At 40.0% G+C, this 19,456-nt stretch overlaps 1 protein-coding gene across 5 annotated transcripts in view; it reads left to right on the top strand.

The window, feature by feature from the left end:
• jmjd1cb (jumonji domain containing 1Cb) overlaps nucleotides 1-19,456 on the top strand; it is a 148,455-nt gene that overhangs the window by 99,808 nt on the left and 29,191 nt on the right. For all 5 annotated transcript variants that reach the window (XM_079845838.1, XM_079845839.1, XM_079845840.1 and 2 more), the window contains 2 exons: nucleotides 6,756-6,869; nucleotides 18,385-18,490. In XM_079845838.1, coding sequence (XP_079701964.1) covers nucleotides 6,756-6,869; nucleotides 18,385-18,490 — 220 coding nt within the window. The remainder of the gene's footprint in view (nucleotides 1-6,755; nucleotides 6,870-18,384; nucleotides 18,491-19,456) is intronic.

The raw sequence follows: 19,456 nt of genomic DNA on the forward strand, positions 1-19,456 counted from the left end.
TATGATGTCATTGCTCTGAGTTGCCCAAATGTTACCATCAAGCTCACGCCTGCTTATGTGCAAATTGGGAACGTGATGCTATTTGTGGTTGTAACGTTACTGTGAAGAGTGTGTGTGTGGTGATTTAGGCAGTCTGCAGAATAACTGCTGTCTGCGGCAACTGTTTTTGCAGATTGTCAGATATTTAGCGGGCTACAATTACACATGATCATCCACGTCGATAAATGGCAGGTTACACTTAATTTTAAGGAGACGTTACAGTGTAATTACTCAAATAAGTACAGAGTTAAAATAATGAGCTACATTTACTTACTGTAGAGGATTCAGTTTAGGGTTAGTTGCTTGTAATTATGCATAATTTTAGGGCCGCCACGATTCCTTTGATTAAATTTGAGTACTCGATTTAAAAAAAATCTGTTCATGTCGATTAACCAGCAAAATACTGGAAGTGCTGCATTCCAAGGATGAGAAACCACATTAAGGCTACAAGATATATTTAAACCATTTAAAATCATAATATAGCATAGTGCTATTGTAAATTCACAAAGTCTGCGATTCGTGTTTCATAGCAAGTGTCCATCATTTTGTACATGCATGGAGCGCATCTCAGCAGCTCGGTTAACAAACTCATATCTCTGCATATGCTGTGAGTTTGGGTTGCTTATAACCTTCATCTGGGAACGCAGTGTGCGCCATTTCACCAGATTTCTAACATATATGACTTAGAAACCTTCGGCAACACAGGAGAATAAATCAATATGTTTCAAAATATGCAAACTGTTGTTCATCGTGATTTGATGATGCTGTAAAGTGTAACAACAAGGCCGCCGGTGCCCTCTGGAGACTTTTGTTATAGTACATAAGTTGTTTGTTTATATTATGTATTTTAACAGTGTTGCTCAATAAAATCAAATGATTTCTTGTTTTTGATACTTTATTTGAACCAATTATTATTGCCTCATTGTTATTATGTATTTTAAGTAATTTTAAAGGTTATTGTTCACTTTTATAGACTAATAGACTAATTACTCAATTACCAAAATAATAGTTACTGACAACCCTACATAACGTGCAACTGTTACCTTAAAATAAAGTGTTCATAGACATGCATTTTTACACTAAATTGGTTTTTAATTACAAATTACAAAAAAGACAACTTTAGATGCCACTTAGTTAAGTAAATATACTACATAGTGAGGTCCTGTGACACTTTTAGAAGGCACAAAAGATAGTAGCCTGTATACAAAAATGACTGCGCAGTACACTTGTAGTGCGTTACATACGGGAACGTGAGAACTGAATTATTAACAGTTGTTACTCATTCATGATGGTATTTGTGGTCGTAGCATTACGTGAAGAGTGCATGTGGTGATTTTAAGCAGTCTGCGGAATACATTAAAAAATCTGATGTAGGATTTACTTTGAAACTATTTTCCCTCAGAAATTGTTAGTAAATTTCGCAAATAATTACAAATAAAATGAGTAACAAGTAACACATTAAATTAAACATGAAATGATGTAGAAAAACTAGAATGGTATTTTCTTGTAAAACGTACTCCTATAATCTTTCTTGGAGATAGCTTTTTTTAACACTGTAACTGTTGTCTGCTGTGACTGTTTTTGCTGATTGTGTGAAATTTGCAGCCCACCATTTTGGCGATTTGCACATGATTCGAGGACCTGCGTCAGTGCAAAAGAGACAACAGAGAGATGTATTTATATGTTCAGTGAAAGACAAGAGCGTCTGTCTGTCACTGACAAGATCCCACACATGCTTGTGTAAGCGCAGTCGACGTTCCTTCATGACCTTCATCAGACCGTCCTGGTGCGTCCCAGCCTCCAGCACACTTGGCTATGCATGAACCCCCCTCACAGCTCCATGCACATTCCAGTGCACTCAGCCTTATCAAATATTTATAGCTGAATTACGGCCCGCCGCGCAGCACCCAGCCGAGGACTTTTGGAGATGCTTTGTCTGCCACGGCCAGCCTGTGCTTTCTCTGAAAGAGCCCCTCCTTTCATTGGCCTCTTTTTGTTCTTTCAGAGGATACATGTATTGTGTGTGTTTCCATGTGTGCGGCTGCATTTGTGAGGGTGTATCATGGATCCACTCAGGTGTATTCTGTATTCTGGAGATGTGCAATTATTGCGCTGTCTGTTTGCCTGCTTGATTGTGATGAGAGGTAACTCCCTAATGACAAGTGGCAGATGTGACCCAGTTGCAATCGCTCAAGGAAATGCTTTTGCGCTTCTATGTTTGTGCGTGGAGGTGTCACAGGGGTGATATATCGTTTCTGATGAAATCCTCTGGCTGTAAAGTGCAAAACGCCGCAGTTGTGGTAATGTTGAATGTTTGGTTTTGCTTTCAGCAATAGACTGATTGCTACCAGACGTCATCCAGATTTGAAATCGCATACTGGTTTCGGAAATCATTGAGTAAAACTTAGGCTCCAGCTGCAGACCTGCTCAGGTCTTTTGTTTGTTTTTATATTTCTTCTCACAGCTGTATCAAGTGTGCATTTTCCCGAGGTCTATGTTGTGTGTTTTTATTAGAACAACAAAGCCTGGTTTTCCTTTAAGAGATGTAGATCTGCTGTTGCTATATTTATCTGTCCTAGAAACAGCTCATGTTCCTGTAGCCTTGATTCAACTCCCTATGCGCAGAAGAGGAGGTAGACAACAGCAGTGAAGCTCTACTACAAGCCTGATAAATTCATGCTGCTTCTAGTAAATAAAATTCCAGTTTCTCAGAATAAGATTGAGATACTCAATGAGTAAAGCTAGGTATGGGCAACTACACAATATAACACAGACTCGTTTTGAATGCACAAATTTTCTTCAATCCGAGTGAATCCAGTCCAGTTTCAGATTCTGAAAGTTTTGCTTATGTACCCTAAACTTCTGATTTGCATACTGATTTGCATATTCATTTACATGTGTATTACAGCTATCCTGAACACATTTTTAGCTCACGTGTCACCGGAGCTACCTCAAACTTAATTGCAGTTTTAGTTTTGATGACATGTCTATAAAAAAAAAAGTCCAAAAAATATTTTACAATTTAACAAATATGTAGCAAATATTCAGTCACCTCCACTGACCAGTTCATAAGACTTAAAGAAACAAATGCATCACAGCACTGCGCACGTGAGCAAAATATTTGATCTCATTGAGTGTTGTCAGATTCAAGGATAATTCAATTGGATCGAAATTTCATTTGGATCAATTTCAGTCAGATTGATTGAGTTGTTTACATGAAGGCTATCAGTTTTATTGATCCACCAATCTGATTATGAACAGATTATTAGGTTGCATGTAAACGTAGCTAGTGTCAAGCATATTTCATGATTCAACTGTGGGTTGGTTTGAATCTCTTAGGAGGTTTGCATCTCATAGAAATGTGGGTTTCCGAGTTTTAATGAAACTGTAGAAAATTACGATTCTGCACACAAATAAATTAAAAACTGATGCAAAGATCAAAATTATTGATTCAACATCATAAGGAAAATATTTATTTTTCATTTTATAAAGCAAATTCATTTTGTGCCATCAGTCAGCTAAAAGATATAGTCTCTTGGTCAATTTCACGTTGTAGTTATATAATGTATTTTAGAATCCCTTGAAAGTTTTATTAACCAGTAACTATGTGCAGCAAATCGTTCGGTTGTTTTAATAGTAGGTCAGTACTCCAAATAGAAATCAAATTCAGTAGCAGTTCACTTGACTGCATGTGAGGCTGGTGAAAGGTTTATTTTAGTAGTGTAAATCTACAGCTAGTCTTTCCTCTGCTGCTGCAGGATCAGGTTCAGGTTCAGTGAGAGACATGCAGGCAGAGAGACAGTCAATACAGGTCGTCTGAGCTTAAATCGGAAACAATCAGAATTATTCAGCTGGACTGAACTATCACAGAGATCGGTGGTCAGACGTCTAAAAAGTCTTCCTGTTGGTCAGTGTGGTTACGTTTCACTTTTAACAGTTGTTTTGGAGGCAGCCAGACATGGGCATGTTTATCTGACCTCTGTTGATAGAAATAGAAATGGTCAGTTGCGAAGCCAAAAGTCCAGCATGGATTAAGATCACATGCACACACTTGTATAAGATGAAGTGAATAGATGCAGTGTGTGCAGTTTTTTTAATACTGTTCAATTATTATTATTAATTTTTATTATTAGTTATTCATTTACAGATGGCCCCTTTAACTCTTTAAAAAAAATGATGGCTCACGGCAAAAAAAAAAACATCACATCTACAGTGATAAAAAAAGGTGTTTACTTTGAAATTCATTAAAATGCAACAAACATGCCAAAATCTCAAAATACTTTAATTGAGAATGTAGTCTATATGCCACAACTGCTTTATTTATTTATTTATTTTTTCTTACATGAATACAGTCTTAACTTACCAATGACCTGTTCTGCTTGTAGGAATTATAGGAATGTTGTAAACGAGAAACTAAAATGACATCTAAATCCATAAGCTCCTGGTACATAGTGTTTAAAGTAGATGTGTTTAGATGTGTTCCCTTCCCAGCAGACATGAAGAATAGATTGTGATGGGGATCATGTGCAGCTAGTCTCATGACCGCCATGTCTGCATGGAGTATGAAGACTTCACGACCAGATGGCATGCCATTTACACACACACACACACACACACACACACACACACACACACACACACACACACTACAGATTTGTACTCTACTGTGAGGCCGGTCTTGTAATGAATCCAATTACTGTCCACTCAGTCCAGCTCTTGTGTAGTCATACTAGTGCCAATTTAGCCTTCTGATTCAATTAGAGTCTCAGGAAAGACCTCTGATCTAAGGTGAAGCTGCAGATGTTTACTGCGCCGTGAGAACATTCTCTCAGAGCCCAAACATGCAAAGTTTAGTTCACACAAGAGCATGCTCACAAATGCATCTGTTCCTTAAGTGGTATTGCATCCTTTTGTTATTTTATTCAGGTTTCCTCTGGGCCTTTAAAATGCGTTCATTTATCATTTGAATGGGTATTACATATGGGGCCAGGAATTGTGATACAGCCAAATGTGATTATTAAACTTCAAAAGACAATAATTTAATTTAATAAATGTGAGCGCTGCACATTCAAAGTACGAACGCCATGCTTTTGTACATTCTAGACGCTCATATTTTATGAGATTTTATTGATTTTTGAAAGATCAGCTACAAGTAGTAAAGCAAAGAAAGACATTTAAAAACAAGAGTCCCTGTATAGTTTTGGCTTGTTCAAAATTTCTGTAAAATAATGTCTGGATACTATTAGGATCTGGCATTTAATTCAACAAACTCTTGTGGCTTCTTTCTGGGCCGCCCAGCAATCTAATGACCAACAAATCAATTGAACACATTCAGTATATAGATTTTACTGGCTTCATTGCCTTTTATTTAAACACGTTATAGCAGCAAAATCTAATATCAATTGACCTCTAATTCCTATGTTTTGATATATTAGTACATACACCCATTTTCTATTTTATATGTACTGTATATGTTAAATAAAACATGTCTTGAGTATTTTACACTTGCAGTTACCCTCTTTTGCTGTTGAATATGAGCCCCAGCTAGAATCTGAGAAACATGATTTATTTTGAGATTGTATGGATTTGTTTGGTGTGGATATGGTATTCAATGTGGATACGGCACGGTATTATGGATATGGTATGGATACCATTTTATTGGTAAAACTTTACAATGAGGTTTCGTTTGTTCACATTTAGTTAAGTAACACAAACTAACAATATCTACGTAATTTATTAATTTACTAATACATTTTTTTAAATCAAAGTTTGTATTTGTTAACATTAGTTAATGCACTGTAAATTAACATGAAACTAAACTAACTTGAAACAATTATATTTTTACTAAACAACATTAATAAATGCTTTAAATTAAAAATTATATTGCTTAATTGTTAGTTCATGTCAGCTAATGCATTGACTGTTAACAAAAGGGACCTTATTGTTAAACGACGTTGCCATTTTATTTGTGCGAAAGACTTGGTTGGAAAGATACATCACCCTGTTTATTGGTTCATTGTCAGGAAGCACAGCCAGAAGGAACACACATGTGTATTGCTCACTTGAAATTGTTCATTTTTAACCTTATGTATACATAATCCTTTGTTTTCTTGTATCATACTGTTTATACTTTACCTGGGTTAGCAATTCATTCTAGGTACTCAGGTTTGAGAACTCACACTGTACTTTTGTAGTTGTGATACCATTGTTCACAAAAAATATATCACAAAAAATAGAAACCCGTAGTTGTGTTTTCTGTAACGGTTCCTCATTTTTAGTGGTTTCCTCGGATGCTGAAACTAAAACAGACACATAAGCACATAAGTAAGTAAGCACATAACAGAGATTCTCTGACTCTACAAAGCATATAAATATTCATTGAGCTATGCATTGAGGTTACTGTATGATTGGTTGCATGTTGGTAAACAGTTCCCTTTTACTTTATACCAAATTCACAGAAGTAAACTCCAGAGTAAATTTGGTTGCTGATAAACCCCATTCAAAATAGTGTGAAATGTTGTTTAACCTAGGGTATAAAAGACAATTTACCCAGCATTAAACACAGTCTGATTATGTGCTGTTTAGGTTGGGTGAATGTGAAAAGGGATCAAACTTATTTTTGTTCCGTTTGAGCTGTCAAGCATGACACTCTTTATTTTTTTTTAGCTTCTGAAGCCCAGAGCATTGACTAACCTGAGTGTTTTTTGTCCTTACAGACGTTCAAGCCTCTGGTGGGGAAGACAGTGTTTGGGTCCATCACAGCCATCGAGTTCTTCTCTGACAGACACTTGGACTTCCTGACGGAAGAAGGAGCCTTTCAGCCCTATCAGGTGAGAGTGTTTTACACTGCTTCTGAATTCAAATGCTTCCCCAATGTGTGACCCTGGACCACAAAACCAGTCTTTAGATTTAGTCATCACCTGAAAGCCGAATAAATAAGCTTAAATAAGGTTTGTTAGGATAGGACAATATTTGGTCGAGATACAACTATTTGAAAATCTGGAATCTGAGGATGTCAAAAAATCTAAATATGATTGAGAAAAATATAGTCCTTAGCAATGCATATTACTACTACTACTATATTTTTTTTTATATATTTATGGTAGAAAATATTTTCAAAAATATCTTCATTGAACATGATCTTTACTTAATATCCTTATGATTTTTGGCATAAAAGAAAAATGGTTAATTTTGACCAATTCGACCCATACAATGTATTGTTGGCCATTGCCACTTATATACCCATGTGACTTATGACTGGTTTTGTGGTCCAGGGTCACATATAGAACAGTATGCCAACAGAGTAGGATGTCCGAATACATAGTATTTGAAAAATGTCCCCGGATGACCTTTTACTTGCGTTTCTAAAGTGTGCATTCAATAGACACTTTAATATCCCATGAGGCCACGGGAGGGGTTTTATGAATGGAGGTGAAGCGATGCCGGTAGATCACATGATAATGACAACATGGTGGATGTAGTATGTCTGAATTACATTAAAGGTCCCATGGCATGGCATTTTTCTATTATTTTATAATGTTTCCTGAGGTGTACTTATATTGTTAGTATGACTTTTACATCATAAAATGTCATAATTTAGAAATAAAAGGCATTTTTTCTATACTGCTGTTTGCCCTGTGGCTGAATGCCCTGCTTCAAGAGGCGTGTCTGCTGTGAGACTTCAGTAAAAACGCCCACTGTTGTGATTGGCTGACATCTTTGCATTTTAAATGAGCGGAGGGGACGTGGTTTAATGAGGTCTACGAGGCAGGAGCAGGCATGAGCTGCTGCCAGAGAGACGGATGGACCTGAGTTCACTTCACATCAGTTCTCAGCATGTCTGAACTGTTGTAGTTACAGCATATACTTCAGGTTATTAGTCTATTTCTAGTAGGAGGGACTGTCACTCATGTCAGAAAGTTAGTAACTTTAGTAAATTATGGATCAGCGCTGACTGGAGACGCGAACCGTTTTGAACGATTCAGTCCGATTTGGTGAACTGATTCGGTTCACTAAAAAGAACTGGTTCAAAAGAAAGATCGTTCGCGAACCGGACATCACTAATGTATCAGAGACTGAGCGATTGCTAACAAAATTATTTATAGTAACTACTGAGTTATGAGAGCGCTGTCAGTCAGCGCGAGTTTTATTGTTTGTATCTGAGAGTTCTGAATAAACAAGAGTCCCAGTCACACCGAGTCCGTCTTCATCATTATTACCAACTTTGTAACACATGCAAAGTACCATTACAGCTGTCGAGATGAACGAGTTAAAAGTAAGTGTTGATAATAGCATTATTTTTAAAATAAAATAAAAGCGTCAGTGACGCGCGTTGAGTACACAGCGCAAACAAAGACACAACAGCAGTAATCGAATGTAATCCAGTTTATTGTGGGGCTAGGCTGGCTAGCCCGTATATGCTCACGCTTACCCCCCTTCTGCTTAATCTCACGCCGCGTTTGGTGCCTCCGCTGTGGGCCAGATGCAGTACTGTGGGTCGGGGATGTTGAAGGCCACCGGCCAGTGCAACCCGAGCTTCGGCGTGTGTGAGGTTTATCTCTAAAGATCTGACTCTGCCACGTTGAGCAGAAACTCATGACTGTATGCACATTTTAGAACCGATAGACGCGACGAGGACGTACAAAAACACTGACTCACAAGATAGAAAACACCGTTCTGTCGGGAGAGAGAGAAGCCGCATTGTGTGCACGAATAATAAATAATTAGCTACACATCAGAAATCACTGATCACAGATCAGAAGGAACTGAAAAAAGACTTCTGTTTTCATTTGTACATCCAAACACTGAGAAACTGCCAGCGTTCACTCGTTCACAACCCATGATCTCTCGAGCGTTTGCATGGGTGTGCCAGATTCTCTGGGCGGAGGAAAGGGAGGTAACCGTTCCTGCTTGGACGTCAAACCAGGAGACTTCAGGATTGGCTAGTCTGGCCTGTCATTTTCTCAAAGGCAGAGAAAGACAGCCAGAACTCGGTTTTACACCGATCAACATTTCTATCCACTTGGGGACAATATTCAGGCTAGGGGAACTCATATTAATGTTGAAAAACCTCATAAAATGAAAATTTCATGCCATGGGACCTTTAATACTACAAACATTTATGCTATATAGGATATACTTTTTTAAGTATCGTACCCATAGATATCAATGGTTATATGCTATATACTTTCATAGTGTTGCTAAAGAGAAATGTTCCTTTGTAGCCTTGCTGTTCTTCAGCAAAACACAATGACAAATGTGGTTTAGAGTAGACCATGCGATTTTGGAACCTGGAGTGATGGGATATTTTACTAATAAAATGATCATGCCAGAAGAATAGCATGAGAACTTTATTATGTCTGCTCTCTCGCTATTATCTTGTGAACTTTTAGTATGTTTTATGCATGCGCAGATGAATGAATCTCGTGGTTCAGAAGATGAATCTTGTGGTTCAGTTTGGTTAAACTTCCTTCCCTTGTGTTCCTCAATCCTTTGCTAGAATTCACCCGCCATCAGAATACGTTCCCTCCAGCTTCCACTAATGGATGCTTCTGGGTGGATGGGTATACAAGCTGGTCAGCTACATGAGTTTCCCTCTATGGGCGCTTCATGCTCAGAGCACTAATAAGGACAACAAACAGCCTCTTCTATTGTTCTGTGCTAAGCCACTCTCATAAACAGCTTAATTAATCTAGCTTAGATAAAACACACAGTGGCAGAGAGAGAGGCTCTGAAAACAAACACACATGACAGATGGGAGGAGATGCTCTCCACTGCTGGATTCATATTCACGACATGTTTTATCCCCAGTGTTGTGGGCTCACCTCCATCCTGCATGACGTATAATGAAAGGCCATCTGCCAGCAAATTATCGTCGCTCTCATATCATCTCCCTGAACCCAAACCTAGGCGTATCGTGATTCGTGTGTGGGGGAAATTGTTGTGAAATTTTTGAGGGGAACAATGAAACGGGTCCTTGTTTTGTGTGGTGTGGTGTACTGTGTGTGCTTTCAGTGTTCACATTTCCGTAGGTGATTTGGACGAATCTATGGAGATGCTTGTGGTTAATCTCTGCAGGAAGTAGAACAAAGAAAATAAATGCTAATGAGTTTACAGTAAATGTAGCAAATATATCAATAATATGATGGAATATGAAGATATAAGCTGTGTTCCAAAACTTGACAACATTTCTAGGTTATCATATATGTGCTTGTGATTAAAAGGTTGTTTTAGGGGCCTGAGCTTTCCCTATCCGATTTTTTTTTTTTTTTCTCGTTTCAAGAAATATCCACGTACACACGAGAGCATTGAAAACGGCTCAAAACGATGTAGTATACATGCCAGACCAGTATGTGGCGTTGTAATTCTGCCACAGAAATTGCAGAGTTGCAGCTAGAAGGGGTACAGCAATGGTAGGAAGTGAGGCAAAATCTCACAATAAAATAACATTAAATAAATGTGCTACTTACCAGATGTGTTTTATTAACTCCTACACCTACCCCAACCCTAAACCTACCCTTACAGCTAAATGTGTTTCCGTGTGGACGGGGCCTTAGTAAGCCAAAAAAAAAAAAAGCACTAAAATCTACTACGCAAGCTTCTGGTTAATATTCTCCCATAGCAAACAGCCAACTCTTTATGTCATATGTCTAATAACTGTTGATCACAGAAAATTATATTATATTATAATATACTATACGTTTTATTATACTTGAGCATTTAAAGCGACAGACTACAGAACTGCAGTGCGTGTTTAGAATAAATGATATTGTCCACTGGTGTGGACGCTAATATAGTTATCGCTATAGTTATCTTTCTTGGTGTGAACAGGCCTTAAGCCTTTAGCTTTGCGACACTGCTAATGTAAAGATGCGGTCCATTTACCATTACTTGGTGAAATTTCACAGGCAAATTCCAGCCATTCCACTAGGAATCTGTGCAATCTGGAGTTTTGCGAAAAAAGTGAAATTGAAGTGAATTATGTGCTTCATTCATCTCTACATAATTAACAATGGACACTGGATCTGTTTTTTACACACAACATTGCTTTGCTAATGTGACCGCACCTTGAGGCTGTTGGAATCGATGTTGAGTGTTGACACAAGCTCGATTTTCATTTGTCATGGCTTTTTGTTTTCAAGTCTTAATGCGAAAGGAAGTACTCGTTGCATTCTCAGCATTGTCACAAGGGACATTGACAGGTACATTTTTTTCTGTCTGGTCGACGTCTAGTGCGAAAGTTTAAAGAGAATCTTTGTCAAGCTACTCTCAAGCGCTATTTGTGTGGTGCAAATGCATGCACTCGAGTGACGGGTGTGTCGAGTATCAGTCACTTTTATATGATTCCTTGTTAGTTAGGTTGCTACTATAGAGCTTATTTAAACATTTGACTATGAGGCAAATCGCTACAGAGTATAAGTTTCACTCCCGGGTGAAAATGAGGTTATGGTGCTACAGTCACGAACAGCAAACTCTCACACTCAATCATTTTCACACCACAAGTGTGTCAGGAGGAAGCAGGTATTTCTTCCTCTCTACAGTTCCACTCACAGCTGAGAAATGTCATCAAAATTAGTATTCCTCAGTCCCAGATCTGCCGCTGTGACTCTCACGGGACTCTCACACATTCCAACACACCATCTTGTTCTCGAATCGAAAACACGCCTCCTTTTAAAAATCCAAAGGCTGACCTCCGAAGTGCTTGGGAACTCTGCGTCGTTTGCTTGCTGGAGTGTGATGAGCTGGCTTGCTCACATCCTGTCCTGGCCTCTTTTCTCCTTCATGGATTTTTTCCACAGTGCTGCCTTATCCAGGGATGGCTAGAGGAGAGAGGCTGGAACCCAGGAATCTGTTTGGCATAATCGCAACAATTGAGGCTCTGTGTGCGAGGCCAGCCGGCGAGAGAGAGAAAGAGAAAACAGGACTGCTGTTATGGTGTGCATTACTGGAAGAGACGACTACACGCTTGTGACTTGCACTCATTATTCTCTGTGGGCTACATTACTGAGTGGGGATTGGATCTGGGCATGCATTTGCATTCGTTTATCCTTGAGTGGGATGGAAGAGGAGGAATTTGACCTCTGACCTCAGTGTGGCCGCATAGAGGACTTGAGAACTCTGTGTAACAATGAAACATGCTCTTGTTTACTGTCATGGCAGTTAAGGTACATTCACACTGACAGCCATTAAATCGCCGGAGGTCGCAAAGTCGCTGTGCTGTTGGTCTCTAGTAGCTGTATCCAACCAATCCTGTCTGCACTACCGTTTCAGGGCCTAGATGAACTCTCTGGACATTTATCCACACTTTCTGAGCTGATTTTGGGGCAAACGTATTGTTTCTGTAATACAATTTTACAATACAAAAAAACACTGTTACAGTTTAAAATCAAGGATTAAAAACTAGAAACATGTTTTTCTTTAGATATCCAAGGCTTGCTGCTGGGACTATGTTCTATGCTTGATGGTCAGTTCCTTATTTCACATCAAATCACCAGCTCTCATTGAAAACAAACGACTTCTAGTCGCTTTATGGCTGCAAATTGCAGCCACTGTGAATAGCCCTTCAGTGTTACGCCCTCTGTGTTGAGTGGTGGGATTGTTTTTGCACCCTGCATATGAAGCGTGCATATACAAGTCACAGCGCACAATATCCCACCATCCCATAATGCTATACCATTTGTGTGAAATTGTATTCATGGATACCATTCAACAAAACAGAACGTACATCACACTGGCGTACTCTATTTTAATGAAGAAACATATATCACACACACTTACAGACGGCTCAGCCACCCTCCCCCCTACGCTTACACACTTTCACACATTCACACACAGACAACTACTGTTTCAGCATGTGTATTTATACACAAGACTGCAGTACTCCCTGAATGATTTAATCCACAACGTATAGAATTACTCACTGTAACTGCGCTAAATAAATTACCTCGACAACACATCGCTTGAAATGGCACAAAACCAGAAAGACACAAACAGCGCACACACACTTGTATTACCCCAGCAACAAGCTTTTTTCACACACGTCACGTATGTAGTATTGCCATAGCAACAGGAGCGCACACATCGTCTGATCCTCAACAAAAGCTTTTACGTGCCACTGGGTTTCTGCAGCCGCTTTTGTGTTTTCCCAACGCCGCAGCGGTTAATTGCGCTCAAATTTACGCCTCTGTTATAAGACATCACCATTAATACTATAATAGCGTTATTATGGTATCTTTCTTCATGTCATTCCAGCTCTCCGCACAATGATTCATCCTCTGACTGCGTCATCTCTGTGAAAAGCATTTGTAGAGCACTGGAAGGAACATCCTGTCTCCGTGCGCTCGTTCGCTGTTTACACCTCTGACTGATGCAAGCATTGTGTCAGCTCCCTACGCTGCCCACTGCCATGGCAACACTCCGCCTGCATGTTCGCTCTCCCATCGCCCAGCCGAACAACATACTTTTTTAACATCAGTCCATCCTCATTTGCACCGAGATATGTGCGTTTGTGATTTGAAGCAGCGTCCTTTGTGTTAGGCTGGCTAGTGAGGTGTATCTGTGCATGTCTTGACCATTTCAAACATCATAGCCGAGCAGAATTTGAAATGACCTATTATTCCTTAGAAGCAAAACTGTACAAATGTACCAGCATCTGTCAAACTGCTTAGTTGAACCGTGGTTGTGCAACTACAATGGCCTATAAATCAGTATGACATAATTGCATTTTTTTATTTTTTATTAGACTTCATTTGTGAACAGGCGTTTTTGTTACACATGGGGCATAAATTTGGCCTGTCTCACCTTGACACATGCTCGAGTTGTGAACCTTCATAGGACATGACGACATTAACGCAGGAGCTATGCTCTTCAGAGAGGGACAGATCAGGGACACGTCTGCCCTTTGTGTGCACAAAGACAGTGGAAAAGAGCGACGGAGAGAGACAAGTGAAGGAAGCAGAGGAATGCTAATAGGAGCACTCAGTCATGTGGAGCAGGACGGTAATGGGACTTCATTCATTCTTAATGAACACATTGTTAATTTCACTGACGTACAGTAACGGTCTGAGCTGCACCCTCTACAATGACTAGACTAGATATTGATTTGAATTTGGCACATTAGAGGCCATTTTTAATATCGTCACATACCTCTTTATTTTAAACCTGCTTTTCTGATCATGTAATTGTTTAACTGTTTGTGGTTAATCTGCCATTGAGTTAAATCTGAACTGGTTATCAGAAGCATATTGTACAAAATATATATTTTATGTAGCAATAGGATTTAACTTTGGGCGGGACTGTCTAAAATGTCACTGCAGAAACAAACAACAAAAAGTCTTGTCATGGTTGTTTTGTATAAACTCTTTTTGTACATTGGAGATATAGCTTGTCGTGCATGGTTTAAGACAGCATAAAAGACAGGTTACATTTACTGCAAAACGTTGTGGGTGAAATCCAATCATTTCACACGATTGGGAATTGTATATGAGGCCAAAATATTTCCCCATGCAGATTTTGTAGCAGGTTCAAGTTGGTTGAGCGTATTTGCCTCATTGACCAACAGAAAGCTGCTTGGTTTGAAAGGGTGTGAGCTGTGCTTCATACATTGTAACACTTGACAATTGACAACAAACCTTTTTCGGCCTCAAAATTTTGTGACCACATCTTAATGCTGCTTCTAGTTCTAGGTGAGTAGTGTCCGAACCAGGAATGACAATAAAAGTTAAAATCACGAGACGTTTGTTTGTTTGTTTGTTTGTTTGTTTGGCCTATTTACAAATGTGTCTCTGGAAACTTGGTTAGAACATGGTGTACTGCCACATCTACACTGCAAACAAGTTGCATAATGTAAATGTTATAATTGGAGTGTTCTAGTTTTGTTTATTAATGTTATATCAGTCATCACATATGATCACAGGCTTGATTGTTATTATTCAGGCCGGGTGGATTTTTTCAGTCTTTAGATAAAGCACTAACGTTGATTATATAGCTGTCAGACGTAATTGCACAATGGGAGGAAACATTTTATGGTTATATTTGGACCACCTCTGTCTCTAGTCCATGTAAAATCCCAGACTCATCTGATCAGCATCAGTTCGTCAGCAAACACAGATGGTGCACAGATATGGATTCTGGACCTCATTAGGAACCATGGTGTCATTTTACGGGCAGCACCCTATAGCACGTTCTTACGGGTCTGCATGGCACCAAATATCAGTGAAGACTGTTATTTATTTATTGGCAGACACACTTCTGTGGCTTATGCCTGTCTAGAACAGCAAATATGAATGTCACATGGGCAATACAAACAAGATGTCTCTAAAAACGTGATTCCTTCGGAGAGCCAGGGAACAGTATGAAACACTTCTGAGCAGCTGTTGGATGGAGAGAGGCTGCTTGTCGAGAACATGGAGACGGGCTGGAGGAAAGAGTGCAAGCCCCACGCCCAGCCTTGTTCCCAGGCTGCAGGTCGCCGGACGGAGAGCAAGAGAGGGGAAGGAAGCTGTTTTTATCTGGGTCAGAGTTTGGATCTGGAAGCACTTTCCTTTTTCCCCCAGTGCCGAGCACCACCCTGTTTCGCAGTGTCTTCCACCGCAGCGCCATGTGGAAAATCCTGGAACATATTGCTGTTAAAGTGATGGATGGCAGCCCGGTGCGGATTGGGGTGGGGGGATGGAAAGAAAAGTGCATCTGCTCCGTCCTTCACAAGGGGGTGTGTGCAGAGGAGGTGGAGGAGATGAGATTACAGCTGAAGTCTTGCTGAAGGTGCTCGACTAGACTATAGGAATGAGATCACGTCTCTCTCTGTGATTTAAATTTCATTGTGCTTATTCACAATATTCGTCATTCGTCTGATTGTGAGTTGCTTCGCATTCCTGCTAGCGTGCATTGCCCTGATCAGAAACATTTGGACAAGGGATATTATTTGTTTTATTTGGATGCTACTTTTTCTGCCGTTGAGTGGAAGGGCGATGGGGAAACTAGGCTGTCCTAACAGATTCCATTCTTGGATGCCACCAAGAGAGAAAGTGCCCCGTGCAACCTGCAGACCAATAAATAAACCATGTTCCCTGCAATGCTCCAGCTTTAAAATGGAAACTGGAAGGAAGGCGTTTGTATGTGTGTGTGTGTGTGTGTGAGTAATGCGATGGTTGTCACAAGGGAAAGGACGATACAATGGTTTACTTTCGCCAAAGATTAGGCTCACTGGTGATGCAATGCTGCATTTTTTAGACAAACCACAGCACCACTTAGTTTAAACACATCCTCAATCAGATGGTGTCACTTCTAACTTACAGATCTGATCTAACATTTGTTATGAGCAACAGTGGAGGACCTAAAGGAGACATGCCATGGATGGCATATTTCAAGCCAAAAGTAAAGAGAAAACATCATCACAACATGACATCACAATGACATTGACAATATGTTCTAGAATATGAAGTCATAACATTGAGCACATTAACATTTGACCTCCTATATTTACGTACCTACCAGTATTGACTCGTCCTGATGAACGTCACTGTGAAACTTATTACTGGTACATGGAGATTAGCCAATTAAATGTAAATATTTAAATATTAAATATTTGCAATTTACTCAACTTTACTGCAATCCTGCCGATTTAAAGTTTGCGTTCTTAATTTAGCTAAGAGGTCATGTTGTGAATCGGTGTTTCCTGTCTCCCGCATTCACTTGTGTATGAATAGAAGTCAATGGAGCAAAAAGTGTATTTTGACCACCCCTTAAAGGTTCAGTTGAGTACTTACAATATCCCAAATGTTTCCACCTATTTGTAAATCGTGAGAAAATTGCTATTTTAACCAAGGAAGTGGGACGGTGTGAGGGAGTCGCCTGTCAATTGCTTCATATCTGCGTTACCCTCGTTTTCCGGTTTTATTTTGCAGAAACGCTTTACTCTCACTGCAGTGTGAACAAGTGTCATAGCAGCCGCCAAGCGAACGCACAGAGTAACGCCATAACATCATTTTCAACACACTCAGACATATCTAATATGATAAACAGAGCTGCGTTACCTCATACTCAAGACCGGAAAAGCAGAAGTGGCACCGGCGACTGTGGTATAATAAAAGCTTCGCTGCTCGTGAGGCGTGTGTTGTGCTCTTCTAATTAACAATCGCTCCTGCGGCCTTGCTCAGCTCCCACAACACTTGGTCCTGCTCTGCTTCAGACTACAGTAACGTTAATAATCGCATACATGAACATGATTTTTGCCCGAGTCCTATCCCGATTCTTTTCCACCAGCTGTGAGGTGACCACGTCCAGAGATTCTGCGCTCAAACGTGGCGTCATCAAACTGCGCCTTTGTTTTGAATAGGCAACCTCTAGCGGATGGAAAAGTTGCATAGTGCAGCTTTAAGCGTAAAAGAGAGGGAGAAATAAAATTCTACACAAAGATTATATACGGCCATATTGAAGTACCTGCGTTTCTGATCAGATGTGCTGTCATTCACTCTAGCCAGCAATCACACCACAGTAGTGTAGGCTTTTGTTTTACACTCTGTGTGTGTGTGTGTGTCAGCAGTGGGGTATTTCCACGGCTCAGTTCATGTGTTCACCAGGCCTGCTCTGTGATTGTGTAAATAACTGGTGCTCCTCTCACACCCATACCCCCCCACCCCCCTCTCCACTTCTCATCACCATTAACAATTAATGGAAGTGCAAGGCGGATATCCCTCTCACCCTGCCAGACCCATGACACACACACACACACACACACATCTGCTTCACTGCTGGGCTCCTGTGAAGCGGAAATGTAGCGTTGCTATGCCTATGCCTGAAGAGGTGTGAGAGCTTTCCTGTGCTTGTTTCAGATTCTGTGGGTCACTGGCCTTCATCAGATCATTCAAATCTCTCTGTGACTAGAAATGTTTGCGTGGCAATTGCAATGCCTTTTGCTATTGCTCATACTAAGGCTTAGGGTTTTGTTTAGATCACTACACCTACATATTACGTTTGGTGGCCTTTCTTGCTCTGCACCGTTTGTGTTACAGACATGTATGACACCTCAAATCATACAGCTTGCTGCTTGCTCTGGGGCGGCTGGCACTGTAAGCAAGACCTAAGATTAATCTCAGACTTAAGGTGTGAAATCCAGTTCGCACTTCCAGTTTGTAATTTCGAAATCAAAATTTCATGAGCAGCGGTAAATGTGAGTGCACATTAAATCTGATTAATTGTTTGCGTGGTTGATCCCTTGATTTATAGGTCATAGAAAACGCTGTAACTGTTCAGTGGGTTCATTATTAACTCCAGCTCGACAGTTTCGACTTTGCATTGTGTCCTTGTAGTTTTGATATGCTAACGTTTTACGTTTGTTTTCTGCAGGATGAGGTGGACAGTTTAAGTCCTGTTCTTAGGGACTATCCACATCTCCACGAAGAAGTGAAAGCCTGGGTGAAAGATCAAAAAGTTCAGGAAATTTTTATGCAAGGTAAGGTTGGTCACATTTTATCAATTATTCTTAAGGGCTAGTTCAAACTAAATCGTTCTTTTTTCAGATGACAGCATCTATAATTTGTGCCCACCATCCTGCCTTTTTGTGTTGTAAAGTGAACATTAACTCAAAAATTATATTTTTGCCTTGCTTAAAGTGATCTCAGGGTATGTCCAGCAAAAATATTTAGCATCGACTATTTTGGTTGACTCTTAATTTCAGTTGTAGTGCTAATGTTCATGTAGTAATGGTTATGACAGTAATAAAAATAACAATAGATTTGAAAAAGAGAAGTTAATATTGTAATGTTGGCATGACCTTCAGCCAGAGTTTCCTGGTCAAAGTGGGTTTTATTTCGAGGGGGGTAAGGGGGTTGGGGATGGTTCTTCCTAAACCGACTGCCAACTCACATTCAGTTGTAGCTCATTTCGGGTACAGAATGCCCACTCTTCAGCGTCCAAAACAGAAAAGTCCCTTCCTTTTCACTTGGTAAGAATTACAGAAGTAAGGCTGTTGTTGTGGTCTTGGCAGAAGGTCTTGTTTACAAAGTCCATACAAAATTCCAGGCCCACAATTAGTGATAATTGTTGAACTTGGCAGTTGACAAGGGCAGAATGGAAAGCATCTCAAAGCCAAAGGTTTTGGTGGGGAAACAGAAACAGAGCACAAAAAAAATACAAATAAATGGTCTGTGGTTTTGTGCAGACGTCGCCCCATGGTTTATGTGCATGTGGAACGTGTGTGAGGGATATGCATTTTGGGTTGTTGTAGGCACAATGACAGTGAAGGGTTAGCTGTTCTAGCAGGGCAAATGAGCGGTGTGTTCAGGAGTAATTAATGGAAATGACCTGCCCTGCACTAATAAGCTCCAGTCAGTTTGGACACCTGCCAGCATTCACTCTGCCTAACAGCATATAGATACAAGGATGGGATTCCCTGAGGTAAAGTTCACCCAGAATGAAC

This window comes from Gobio gobio, assembly GCF_949357685.1.
Source record: "Gobio gobio genome assembly, chromosome: 20".
Classification (NCBI taxonomy): domain Eukaryota; kingdom Metazoa; phylum Chordata; class Actinopteri; order Cypriniformes; family Gobionidae; genus Gobio; species Gobio gobio.